Source organism: Lipotes vexillifer, unplaced genomic scaffold, assembly GCF_000442215.2.
Source record: "Lipotes vexillifer unplaced genomic scaffold, Lipotes_vexillifer_v1.1 scaffold747, whole genome shotgun sequence".
NCBI classification, from domain to species: Eukaryota; Metazoa; Chordata; class Mammalia; order Artiodactyla; family Lipotidae; genus Lipotes; species Lipotes vexillifer.
Window position 1 is genome coordinate 833,637 of NW_006772445.1, and position 14,240 is coordinate 847,876.

Below are 14,240 nucleotides of genomic sequence, written 5' to 3' on the forward strand. Positions count from 1 at the left end.
GGAAAGAGTAGGTTCAATGTGCTTTTTAAAAAGATCCTGCTTAAAACCATCAGTTCTTTAATTTCATCGCCTAGCTAATTAGCAAGTATTTTATTTTTGTTTGTTTTCCTTAGGAAAAAAAAAAGAAAATGATGTTTTTAACATAGATACCTAAGACAGGATGATACATAATATTCACTTTGTGTTGTAAATGTAAAAATGAGTTTTAAAATATAGGAGGGAGGAGTTCTAGGTCTCTATCTCTTTGTCATTGCTCACTTTGGAGAAAACTAATTTCAAAGAAATTTTAGAATATTAGAACTTTTGAGGGTTTCTACTGAAAAAAATTGGCAATGGATAATCTTTATTCACTTTCACCTCTGCAGTTTGATTTAGATTCCATTTGGACATTTATCTTTGGAGTGCCTGCCTCCAGTGGAACTGTGGTCTCTTCTATCCATAACGTATGCACAGAAGCTGCTTTTTTATTATTGGGGATGCTCCGCAGCATGCTGAATTCAGTAAGTTCCTGAGATACTGATACCTGTCGGTAGTTCCTCCTGCCTGTGATATTTTTTAAAATAGAAGAATCCTTTGCTGTCATAACTCTTTATTTACTACGTGGTCTCTGGAACCTCAGCCTCTGTGTTTCGTTATCTTTAGTGTAAGGAAAGACCATGCAGTTGTTAAGATCCTGAGCTCGGGAGCTAGGTTCAGAATCCCAACTCTGGTACTTCAGACATACTAACCTCATGTGCGTCAGTTTCCTTATGTATAAAATGCTGAATTTATTTAAGAGATAGAATTTATCTCTTAGGACTCTTGTGAGGATGTATGAGTTAGTATATACACAAAGCACTTACAAGAGTGCCTGGTGTAGAGTAAGCACTTCATAAGTGTTAACTGATGCTGTTAGCACTATAAAATACATACTTCAATGTATAAGTGTATATAATGAATATATATTGTACTGAATGTCATTGTAATATGTTGTTTGAACTTTTAAAATCACTCTCATTTAGAGATTTAAAATGTTATCAGTGCAGGTTTTATTTTGTATTTGTTTTTATATTTTCTATTCTAATTATTTCTAACTTAGATATGAAAAATTGAAAGAGTAAATGACAAAATGTATGTTCCTACCTTTCTTACAGGAATACCGTGAATAATGATTTAATTTGTTTACACGATTTAGGATCACATTGTAAGAGGAATTATTAACCAGACTCTTTGGATTACAAGTACCTGATAAATCTGATTTTAGTCAAAACTATTCTTATGCCATCTAAGAAAAGAATGTTACTATTAAATGTGTTAATTTAGAATGCTTTGGAATTCTTGTTTTGGTTTTTATTCATAAACAGTTATAAAAATCTAAGCTGAAAAAGAAGCCACTCTCTGGGGAAGTATCAGAAGATAAGCATTGTTGAAATATATTCTTTTTTTGTTACTCTTTTATCATCATCATCACTGTTATTGCTGTAAGGCTTTTAAGGAAAAACAACTCCTATGTGTCTACTTTATTCAATATTCTACTACAATGCTGCTTTACTTCTGACACTTCTGGTCACCAAGTATGTGGAAGGCTTCACCACAGCAGCTGGGTGTTCGACAGTTCAATTCAGTTCTGACACTATCTACTGGGAGGTAACATCGGGTACCACAGCTTAAGGGCTCAGTCTGACAAGATGCCCTCCCCCCCACCAACCCTGCCCCACTTCAAATGCCAGTCACAAGTCCAGGTTGTTACCTGTGTTTCTGACTCGCCAGTTATAAATTGCAGGTTCCCATGACTGAGGAAAACATTTTACCTCCTAGATTACCAGTTTATTATAAAAGGACGTATCTCAGGAACAACCAGATGGAAGAGGTGCATAGGGCAAGGTGGGAAGGGAAATGGAGCCTCCATGCCCTCTCCGTCCTGCTTCTCTCCCAGCACCTCCACGTGTTCATCAGTCCAGAAGCTTTCTGAACCCCGTGTTTTTATTTTTATGGCACCTTGATTACACAGGCATGATTGATTAAATCATTGGTCACTGGTGATTGAGCCTGGTGTCCAGCCCCTCTTCGTCCCTGGGGGCTGTGGGGAACAGGTTTGGTTAACTTCCAACCCTCTAGTGCCATGGTTGGTTCCCCTGGCAAGACAGCCCATCAACATAAACTCAAGTGTGGTGGAAAGCAGCTTCTTATGATTAACAAAAAGACACATTTATGGCTCTTTTATCACTTAGGAAATGCCAAGGGTTTTAGGATCTCTGTGCCTGAAATGGAACAAAGACTAAATATATATTTCTTATTATGAATCACAATATCACAGTTGCATAATGGTTAAGAGCACTGTTCTCATTTTTTATGACAGTAGGAGGCTCAGAAAGGTCAAGTAAACTTCCCCATTTTTTTTTTTTTTTTTTTTCGGTATGTGGGCCTCTCACTGTTGTGGCCTCTCCCGTTGCGGAGCACAGGCTCCGGACGTGCAGGCTTAGTGGCCATGGCTCACGGGCCCAGCCGCTCTGCATCATGTGGGATCTTCCCGGACCAGGGCACAAACCCATGTCCCCTGCATCGGCAGGCAGACTCTCAACCACTGTGCCACCAGGGAAGCCCAACGTCCCCATTTTTATCTTAATCCTTAATCGTGATGGAGGATGGGGCAACTTTGATGGGAATAGAGCCACTACTGGCTCCAGCCATACTCATGTTGATAACGATGAATAATCAAAACCATAGTTACTGAGCAGTGAGTACTCAAATGAATAGAAAAACGTCCTGTCAGTTTCTAGGGGTATCACCTTTGTTTTAGCTTATTTCTAGATTTGTTGGCCTGTGTGTTTGCTCCTGTGTGTGGTTTACAAGAGTTCTGGACCATCAATTTATCCGGTTTTAGAAGAGTAGTGAGTAACTTTTAGTAGTGTCAGTTTTTCTAACATGTTGTTTCCTCTCTTGTCCCCATGACAGCCTTGGCAGTCAGAAGAAGAGGGATCTTGGCTCCGGGAATATCCTGTGACCCTGATGCAGTTCTTTAGATACTTGTATCACAACGTCCCAGACCTGGCCTCCATGTGGATGAGCCCCGACTTCCTGTGTGCATTAGCAGCCACGGTCTTCCCCTTCAACATTCGCCCTTACTCAGAGATGGTAGGAAAGGGGGAGGAAAATATCAAAACTGGAATTAGTCTGCTCCAATGGTTAGCAGATTTTTTTGGCCAATCTTTTAAGCTTCTCACCAAGTTACAGTTTCATAACTTTCTGCTTCATCTCTTACATCATTATCTGGTATCTGGCTCCCCACACGCTCCTTCTGCTTTCCCTTGAAATAACAGTGAATTCTACTTCCTGTTTTCATTTACCATATCCTTGTAAGTCCCTCATTAGTGAATTCCATCTTCATGTAGTTGTTGATCCATTTCTTCTTATATTTAATGATAGCTGTATAGTTGTAAAATCAGGTTACAGAGCTCTAGTCAGACCAAATTTATTTCCACTTCATTTATCTCAGGAATTAGGCATCTCCTGCATTTAGTCTTTACAAATTAATTACAGGATTGATTGTCTTTATAAGAAATGACATGTGTGTTTGTCCCTTCTGTTCAACTTTTTCTATTTTGTTCACCGGTTATTTTTCATATTTTGCACTAACTTAAGAGAAAGTTATTAGGCTGTAATCATACGTAGTATAAATACTTCTTGTCCTTTAAAACGAACCCAAAAGACAGTTATTCTTCCATAGAACTTCAGAATTTCATGATGTTTTGTCTTACTTCTACCACTTACTCAAGAGGCTGGAATAAGGTATCTTCTTCATACTAATTTTTCTTCATGTATAATGGTGAAATACTTGTTCTAAAATTATGGAGATTTTTAGGAAAAAAGCAAGTATAGCACGTGACCTTAACACCATGGCTTGTTTATAATTTTAGAATCCACATTTTTGGTAAAAAAAAGGATTTTAGTAATATTTCGATGTTTTTTTCCTTGTCGGCATCTTGTAATCTGTCTTCTAATCCTTCTTTCTTTTTCTTTTGGCTCAAACTTGGTACTAGTTTTGTTGTTGTTTTGTATTGCTTACTTATTTGGTTTTTTTTTTTTTTTTACCTACAAAAATGGGTCAGCCCTTGGGTACAATCATTATGCCAGATCTTTATCTGAAAGTCTATAACACTTGACTTCTTAGTAGGTATGTTTTAAATAAGCAAATATAGTCATTCTCATTTTATTATTTCATTTATTTCAAGTTCAGTTATCCACAATAGAGATAAAATTCAACATAAAGCAGTTATATGGCTAGTGGCCAGTGAGTAGTTTAATATTAGAAAGAGCATGTGTTGAGTAATCGTGACATATGGTGCCCGATTACCACCCTGAAAAGAGAAAAATAAGTAAAGCAAAGTGAACGATGTAATGCACTGAATAGCTTAATAGGAGGTAAACACTGAACAAAAATACTGTTGCTGCTACAATTTGGTTGAAGTAATGAAATCGAATGTGACTAGGATATATTTCCATTTGATTTTATTAGGTGACTGATCTTGATGATGAAGTTGGATCTCCAGCGGAAGAGTTTAAAGCCTTTGCAGCAGACACAGGGATGAACAGAAGCCAATCAGAGTACTGCAACGTGGGTGTCAAGACATACCTGACCAATCACCCTGCTAAAAAGTTCGTTTTTGACTTCATGCGGGTCTTAATAATAGACAACCTCTGTCTTACCCCTGCCAGCAAGCAGACTCCACTAATTGATCTTTTGTTGGAGGTAAAGACAAAGAAATGCATTTACATCTCTTTCAAATTGTTTTTATAATGAGAGCGTTAATAACCAAGCAAGTTTTATGCCACATACCTTTCAGATTTCTAATTCTTTTGGGTTGTAAAGGCAGAACATATCATGGGCTATGGGAATTTTTAATCATAAATGTGCTAATATACACCCTATCAATTTGTTTCTCTTCTTTCTATTCCTCTTGGCATGTCCTTAATTTAGTCCTTTATCACCCTTCCCGTGGATAGACCAGGAATTAACAGACATTTTCTGTAAAGGGCCAAATAGTAAATATTTTCAGCTTTGTGGGCTGTACAGTCTCTCACAACTACTTCACTCTGCCATTGCAATGAAAAAGCAGCCACAGACAATACATAAATGAGTGAGCGTGGCCGTGTTCCAGTACAACTTTATGTACAGTAACAACTATAGGCTGAATTTGGCCCATGGACCTTAGTGTTCCAGCTCCTTCCCTAGTCATTTAGAGCAGCATTGTCTCCTTAGCTTATAACTTCCTACTTCAGTCCCTCTTATTTATCACTTCCGGTATTATTGCTTTTAGTGTCCTGTGGGGCTTAAGGTGTGGTGCATTGCACATAATAGGTGCTCAATATGCACTTACTGAATTTTCCCCAAGGCAGCAAACTTGTAGGTTGCTTGGTATCTGAGCTCAGGCTCCTATAACAAAATACCATAGACTGGGTGGCTTCAGTAGCAGACAGTCATTTCTCACAGTTCTGGACACTGAGAAGTCTGACGTCAGGATGCCAGCTTGGTCAGGTTATGGTGAGGGCCCTCTTCCTGGCTTGCAGATGGCTGCCTTGCTCTCACATGGCAGAGAAAGACCTCAGGTGGTTATTCCTCTTCTTATAAGGGCATGAATCCCCTCATGTGGACTCCCCATGACCTCATCTAAACCTAATTACCTCCAGAAAGCTCCACCTCTCTAATATCATCACATTGAGGGTTAGGGCTTAATTTATGAATTTTGTGGGGGGACACAAACATTTAGTTCATTGCACTTGCTAATTCTCCTGATAAGTGATAAGAACTAGCTGATGCATCAGAAAACAAACCCTAAAGTGGTCACACTGCTGGCTCTAGAAATTGACCATCCCTGAAAACCAAATGTTCACCTAGAAAAATCTCAAGAAAAAATAAAAGATCATTGAAGGGGATCTAATATATGATTAGTTGCCTATACATTCATTCTTTTGGCCAATTCATATAAATAGGGTCAAGCAGTACATGCCAGAGCTCTGAAAATAATGTTTTATGAAAGATTCAATCAGTGTAAAAGACTAACTGCTTCTCTCTGTTAGGAGCTTCCCACATGCCGCCCTCAGCAGTTTGACAACTGAACCTGCACTTTCTCTGCTCCCTCTAGTGGCGAAAACAGTTAACTTTTTATTTGAAACCTTAAAATCCCAGCAAATGTTTTATCTTATTCATGTGAAAATATCTCAGTTTGATCAATTAAAAGAAATCAGTGTAATTTAGGTACCAGTCACGCTAAGCACTTTAAAGCATCTTTAAATTTATTTATTATTTATTTATATATCTTTGGCCACTTTGGGTCTTCGTTGCTGCGCGCGGGCTTTCTCTAGTTGTGGCGAGCGGGGGCTACTCTTCGTTGTGGTGAGCGGGCTTCTCATTGCAGTGGCTTCTCTTGCTGCAGAGCACGGGCTCTAGGCACATGGGCTTCAGTATTTGCAGCACTCGGGCTCAGTAGTTGTGGCTCACGGGCTCTAGATAGAGCGCAGTTTCAGTATTTGTGGTGCACAGGCTTAGCTGCTCTGCGGCATGTGGGATCTTCCCGGACCAGGGCTCAAACCCGTGTCCCCTTCATCGGCAGGTGGATTCTTAACCACTGCGCCACCAGGGAAGTCCTATGCAAAGCATGTTAACTGGGACCACAGTGTTCAATATTGGCAGAAAAATAATTGATTTCATCAAGAATTCATCTGGTAGAATTTAAAAGCCTGCCTGCTGGAGCTTGTCCTCTTTGGAAACTTTAAGAAGAGAGATGGCTAGTGTTTTAGTGCATGGGGTAAGAATTTGAAGCATTCTATGCAAAATAAAATGGTTTTCAGAAAATAACAGGATAAAGTTAAGAATAGGTGTGTGTAAGAAAGCATAATTGAGCCAATAAATAAAATACACATATGTAGAGGAAATGGGGTAAGTGTATGTATTCAGTAATAACAGTCTTGTAGGAATCCTAATAGCTAATTAACTAGCAATGGGTAAATTGTATAATTGTCTTTTATTTTGGTTTTCTGTATTTTTCAGTAAGGAAAGTTTGATATGACATGATTAACCTTGAGATAACGTTCTCATTATTGTGGACACTAATTTGCCCTGAAGTGGAATTATATCTGATTGCATTAGGGAGTCAGGGGTGGTAGTATTTTAGGAAGAACCAGGGAGTGTCAAGCTTGAATTTCCCAAATAGATTATCAACTCTTTAAAGTTAGGGACCAACTTTCATGTGTCCTTTTGTCTCTCACAAAGTTAGCTCAGTGCCTTGGTGTGTTCTTTAAGTTTTTTTGAATTATTTAACTATAACTATATCCCTGGCAGTTCCCAAACAGGAAGATGTGATATCATCTAATAAGAGAGAGATAAATTTGCTTTTAAAAATCAGTGCTTTGAGGAACTTCAAATCTAATACACAAATACAGAATACATATACAAAAAATATTTAGTGGAAATGCTGTTGCATTCCATGTCTTCCCATGGTGTAAAATAATAAATTACAAGCATATGATTCTGAATGTTACAATTATGAAGTCTATCTCTGAAGAAAGTCAACAAAAGAACTATCCTATATATTTACCATTTACCTATGTGAAGGAAGGTGTTTGAACCAACTGATTTTCGGGCTGATATTCTCAAGCCAGGCCATTTTCAGTCTCATGATTGTTGGGATGTCATCGTAAGAGTGTCTACTACTTGATTGTATCTATAAAAGAATGTGTGAAGTTATCTTTATTAGCAGTCTATAAAAATAAAAGCTTCCGGGCTTCCCTGGTGGCGCAGTGGTTGAGAATCTGCCTGCTAATGCAGGGGACATGGGTTTGAGCCCTGGTCTGGGAAGATCCCACATGCCGCGGAGCAACTGGGCCCGTGAGCCACAATTACTGAGCCTGCGCGTCTGGAGCCTGTGCTCCACAGAGAACAAGAGAGGCAGCAATAGTGAGAGGCCCGCACACGGCAATGAAGAGTGGCCCCCACTTGCCACAACTAGAGAAAGCCCTCGCACAGAAACGAAGACCCAACACAGCCATAAATAAATAAATTAATAAAAAAATAAAAAATAAATAAAAGCTTCCCATTCATATACACTGGCTTGAGTGTGAGTCAGGCCAAATACAAGGGAAGCAGTGTGGTGTCATAGAAGGACCTGGTTTGAATTCTGGCCCTGTGGTTTATTATGCAAACATTTTATTCTCACTGAGCTAAATTCATCCTCTAGAGAATGATATTGAATACTATCTCCCCTGCATGATTGTTGAGAGAGTTAAATATATATAAATCACCCAGCAAATCTATTTTGAGAAATTAAACATGTGCTGCTTATAGCTGTGTAACCTTGTCCCAGCTCAGTTCTCTTCACCCCTTACAGTTTGCCCATCTTTAAGATAGCATAAAAATAGAACCTGTCTCTGAGGACTGTTGTAAGAATTAAGTAAGATAATACATATAAGATTCATAACACAGTGCCTGGCACGTAAGACCTGCTCAAAAATCAAGTGGCCTGTGGTGGCTTATACAATCACCAGCATCCTCTGCTGTCACCACCAAGCATCTAATGAAAGGCCAAATGAATTTACTGCATGTGGCCACGGAAGGAAAGTACCTGAGAACAGATCAAAAAGTACTTGTATATACCTGAAGGAAAGAAATATGATGAAACAAAGGAGGCTGATTTGGAGTGTGTGCCTGTCTGAGGAGTTCGCTGCTTTCTGCTCCAGCCATCTTCTAAAAGACCTCCCCGTTCCCATCAGAGTGCAGCGCCCCCTGCAGAGCAATAAACAAACCAAAATAAGTGGCAAAAGTGGGCAAAGAGAGTGCTATGAAATAACTGAGAGAAGAGAAGCCAGTCAGCCTTCTGCAGTCAGAAGGACAGAGTGCAAACCCCTGTTTCTTGAAGACTTTTCCTGTTACGGAGCACTAAAGGCCTCCCCCCCAGAGCCAGAGGGCTGTCAGCCACGGGCAGCACACATGCCCACGACGACTCTGCATGGTGTTCCCAGGCCTCAAAAAGGACGCTTTGAGTCTTTGAAGACTCGTGTTGTTGACTGGCTTCACTGTCTTCTCTGGAAAGACAGATCTCACAGGCAGAGCAGAGCATAGGGCTCACCCTCTCTTCCTTCGGCCCTGAATTCATCCTGGTTGTCTGGTGGGCCAACCAGGTTTATCTAAAAACATGATGGAGAGATTGTGGCTGAATTTCTCTTGTTGTGCATTTGTTAACTTCAGTATGGAGATTTTTAGTAGGGCTGGAAGAGTATGGAATGGCCGGTGAAGTGCTGAACTTTGGCGTCAAAGAAACTGATGTTTGAAACCTAGTTGTGACTTGACCTCTCAAAGCCTCAATTACCTTATCTCTAAAGTGGAGATGATAGTATCTACTTCAAAAGGATATTGTGCAGAATGAGATAAGGTACATAAAGCTAAGCACTGTGTAGTTACATAATTGTAATCCAGTGAATTGTTTTAAAAAAAGAAAAAAACACCCAAGAAAACTATGCATGCACCCATAAAGTCTTAAGTCTGTTAAAAGTTCTTGCTGATACTATGAGTATCAGCAAGAACATTTGAACTTGGCAGTTAGAGCCAATAACAGAGTTAATTCTGGGTCATGATCATTCATGAAACAGCTTCAGTGAGAGGAATCAGAGGATTAAATACGCCTGTTGGTGACTGAGCCAGCCTTAAATCCTTATAGAATATAAAAGAATACTTTCTAATTAAGTAAAAATAACTGTTTTTGACAGATCAAACTACTTCTCTATGTTCTATGTTCCCTGTTTTACAAACTCCCAAACTTTGTCTAATTGAGATTTTGTAAACCCTACTCATTATTACTTATCCCATTAGCAACATTAAGTTGATTATAATCCTGAATGAGTATTGCCATCCTCAGGGGTATTTAAATCCTCCTGTGAGTGGAGAGCCTTACTCCTTAGTAAATTTTGATCACTCAAGCTGTTTGAAAATGGTCTCTGATCTGATTGCAGGGTAGTCCTCATAGACCTATCAATCTGTCACTTAACCACTTGAAGGTCCTCGCTTTCCTTCTGTTAACAGGGGTGGGGTCTTGATGTACTGTCAGCATGAGGAATAGGCAGGCCTTGGCCCCAACTCCTCTGCTGACCATTGTATTAGTCTGTTCATCTACACAGGAAAATGTATTAAGATTATAAACAGGGACTTCCCTGGTGTCTCAGTCGTTAAGAATCCGTCTGCCAATGCAGGGGACACGGGTTCGAGCCCTGGTCCGGGAAGAGCCCACATGCCGCGGAGCAGCTAAGCCCGTGCACCACAACTACTGAACCTGCGCTGTAGAGCCCGCTAGTCACAACTACTGAGCCTGTGCTCGAGGGCCCATGAGCCACAACTACTGAGCCTGTGTGCCATAACTACTGAGCCTGTGTGCCACAACTACTGAAGCGTGCGCACCTAGAGCCCGTGCTCCGCAACAAGAGAAGCCACTGCAATTAGAAGCCCACACACCATAACTAGAGAAAGCCCACGCGCAGCAATGAAGACCCAACGCAGTCAAAAATAAATCAATAAATAAATTTTCTAAAAAAAAGATTATAAACAACATGTCATGACCTTCACTTTTTCCCAGATTATTCTAATGCCAAATCAAACTCCTAAGAACTAATGTTCTTTTAACTGTTGCTAGGCCCATGTTTTTCATTTTAAAACAAAATATGTTTTATCAGAAAGACAGAGAAACGTTCATTATAACTTTAGTTGGTTTTTGAATCCTTAGAATAATATCTTTGATCTGAATATAGGATTCCAATTTTAACTGCTTTTTAAAAATCTTCACCAGCACCACTTTGAAAATCAGAATAGAAAGAAGTGGGTTTTTCCCCAGTGGAACAGATTTTAACTTTAAATGCATAAAGCAGAACAGTGTTCAATAGACCACTTTTGCGGCATGGTCATAAACATAGTCCTGGACCTGTCTGTGCGAGAAGAAATAGATTCTTTAACTTCACTTGCAAAGCATCAGTACTCTGCTTGTAACTACAACATTCAGATCTCTTTTTAAGAAACAAATTTATGTCAGTTTATTGAATCGTTCAATAACCAGCTCCTATCCAAAGCCAGCTAACACGACTGGCATTTGAGAAGAGTGACAAAAGGATCTTTCCTACCTTTCATCCCTGTGTTCCCAGTGCTTTACCACCTCTCAGGCTAGAGACTTGAAAGTTATGCACCTGGATCATACCACCCTAATTACCAAAAGAAATGCTATCAGAGAACTATAGTTTAACTTTGTGCCCTAAACTTTTATTCAAGATAATTTTAAAAATCGTCTTTGTACAGTATAAAACCATTATCAATGGTACAACCTATAGGGCTGTTCATTGTCCTCTTTATAAAAACCCACAGGGAACATTCTTAGAACAATCTTAGGAAAACATCCTTGCTGACTATATAGTATGCTGCCTTTTTTATAGATAATTAAAGGCTTTGTAAGTCATATTATTTTTTTTTCTCCTTCTTGACCCTAGGAAGCTCAAAGCAAAATTGTGTGCTTAATTGATTTTTTTGATATAAATACTTGCCTCCCCATTGACTTTACCTTCTTGGTTACTAGACTCCTGAGCTTTTGTGTTTGTTTAAATGGCTTTATGATTTATTTTATCTGTATCTCATTAGAAACTGCCAGATCTCTTTTGGAAATGAGGTAGATAGATAATAGATATCAAATATTTATTAAATACTTAAAATGTTTAGAATACTGCTTTTGGAGGAATGGATTCAAAAGAAGGTATTGTTTCACCTTTGCTTCAATTTGTTTTTTAATCTACGGTCAGAAAAATAAGAGAGTATAAGCATACATACCATCTCTCGTGACATATTCTACTACTTACCAGTAGTTTTTTTTAATATAACTATGGTTGATGAGCCTTACCTTTGTTTACTGGGTTCTGTTTCTAATTCTAAATTTTATTGATTAGGCTTCCCCTGAAAGATCGACAAGAACTCAGCAAAAAGAATTTCAGACTTATATTTTGGATAGTGTGATGGACCATTTGCTTGCAGCTGATGTTTTATTGGGTAATATCATGTTTTATTTTCACTCTGTTAAAAGTACCTATAATCACTTCCCTTCTCCATCTAAACCCCAAGTATACCACTTTTTTAACTTCATCTTTTTCCTTCTTTTCTGTGCATTTTCCCCTTATTGGTATTTTCCTAAAATGAGGAAAAGGCCCATCTAGCTCCTTCCTTTGAACCTGGGATAAAGGATCAACAACAGGGAGTACTTAAGCTGCTTGTCCACGTTCATATGCTCAGAGGTGGCAGGAAGAGGACAAGGAAAGAGAAAAAATGTTTTTAAAACCATATTATGTGAACAGTATATTTTTATGAATTATCTAATACTTTTTAAAATTACTGTGATATACTTACAAATAAGTTACAAATGTAGCACTCTGAATTACCACCCAGGCAACATGCCTGTATAAGAGCACTCAGAAATGCATTACCAGCACCCTCAGAAACTATACCTATTAGTGGAATTATTCAGTTATAGGTATCTATGTTATTCTTTAGAATGGCTTTCAGGATGTAAATTCAAAGCACATTAAAATGTTTTTCCTGTATGTCTCTAGTTACAATAAAACTACAAAACTTGATACATTTACAGTGAAGCTAACATTTATATGTAAAACAATGACAAAATTTAAAGGAGAAGGAAAAGTAATGATTTAGCATATTTGCTACTTGAATTTCTGGTAATTATATAAATCATAGAACCTCCATGCTATTACATTATCATTTTTTTTAACAAAGTAAGTTTGCCAAGAAAATCTTTAGTGTTGTCATAACATGCAACTCTCAAAGTGTGGTGTCAAGTCAGACTTTTGTATTTGTTCTTATCACTTGAGAATCTTAAGTAATATCAGTCTTACTACATAAAGACACAAAATGAAGAGTTTTGCATTGTATAGTGATTTAGAGTTAGGTGGGAATAATAATTACAGTCAGTTAAGGCTCCTAATTTCTAGAAAGGAGGGAGGGGCTTAAAGGGGGCATTCTGTTGGAGGAGGAGCCGGGAGGATTAGTGTTGAGGCAGTATGTACACAGCGAGCACACTGAAGCCACCGGGGCAGCTTGTAGAAGAGAAACAGTGCTGATGGGAATCGTGGAAGGGGCGAGAGGTTCCCCATGGCACCACCACCACTGATGGTACTCTGTGTTTTACAGTTCTTCTGGACCTCTCTTCTGCCTCCATTACTTCGTTGTGCTTAAAGTTTTGTTTGATGATTTGTTTTGCCCTTTATTAGTTAGACAGAATCAATTTTTCTCTCAAAGGGAGGCTGTGTGTCACTGACAGTTGAAGAACTGTTTGCTTATCACAGACTGTCTTAAGGCAGTAAGAAACTTCACAGTCTCCATCCATAACACTTTTATACTGCAGAAATTATTTCTTCCAACATTTATCATGACTTCTGGCCATGAACATCATTTTGCTTAAAGTAGTACATAAGAGCTAATGGTCTTATTTCTAACGGTAGTAGATGTACTCATCTTGCCTTAGCCTGATTTGTTGGAGGGTCTGGTCTTAGGCTGGTGGACATCAATTTTCTTAAGACATTTTTTTCCTGTTGGAATTTAGGGGAAGATGCATCTCTGCCTATTACCAGTGGAGGGAGCTACCAAGTATTGGTGAACAATGTGTTTTATTTCACACAACGTGTGGTGGACAAGCTTTGGCAAGGCATGTTCAACAAAGAATCTAAACTTCTTATAGATTTTATAATTCAACTAATTGCACAGGTAATGCATTGTCACATTAGTTGTAGAGTACATGTTTTCCTATTGAAAAACTTTGCCTCAGGTGTCAAAATTGTTGGAAATAAGTGTAACTAGTAAGATAATGAATGTTGACATTTTAATGTAAAGCTCAGCTTATTAGAAGTGAATAAAACGTAGATCTGTAACCATTCCCCCCCTTACCTGTGGGCCGGTGCCAGTGTGTCCAGTATGTAAAGCTTCCTCATTCTCTCAGGCTGTGGGCTCCCACTGCCTTCCCCACTGGCATTGCTCTTTGCTAACCACATAGCTGGACAGCTTCCTGTTGGTTTAAAGACCTTAAGTTAATACGATTTGATAGATTTTCATAGTATGATGCATCAGTGTGTCAAGATTTAACAGAGCATGAAGAGTTGATATTAGAGGAGTATTCTCTTCTTGTAATTGAATCTTTACAAAGTTGACTGTAGTCCTTGTTCCTTTGAAGATGTCA

At 38.7% G+C, this 14,240-nt stretch overlaps 1 protein-coding gene across 1 annotated transcript in view; it reads left to right on the forward strand.

Moving 5' to 3' along the window:
* The window catches only part of WDFY3 (WD repeat and FYVE domain containing 3), a 176,119-nt gene that overhangs the window by 95,403 nt on the left and 66,476 nt on the right, over positions 1–14,240 (forward strand). The window contains exons 31-35 of the mRNA XM_007447515.1: positions 366–500; positions 2,935–3,114; positions 4,496–4,729; positions 11,947–12,046; positions 13,611–13,771. Of these exons, the coding sequence (XP_007447577.1) occupies positions 366–500; positions 2,935–3,114; positions 4,496–4,729; positions 11,947–12,046; positions 13,611–13,771 (810 nt within the window). The remainder of the gene's footprint in view (positions 1–365; positions 501–2,934; positions 3,115–4,495; positions 4,730–11,946; positions 12,047–13,610; positions 13,772–14,240) is intronic.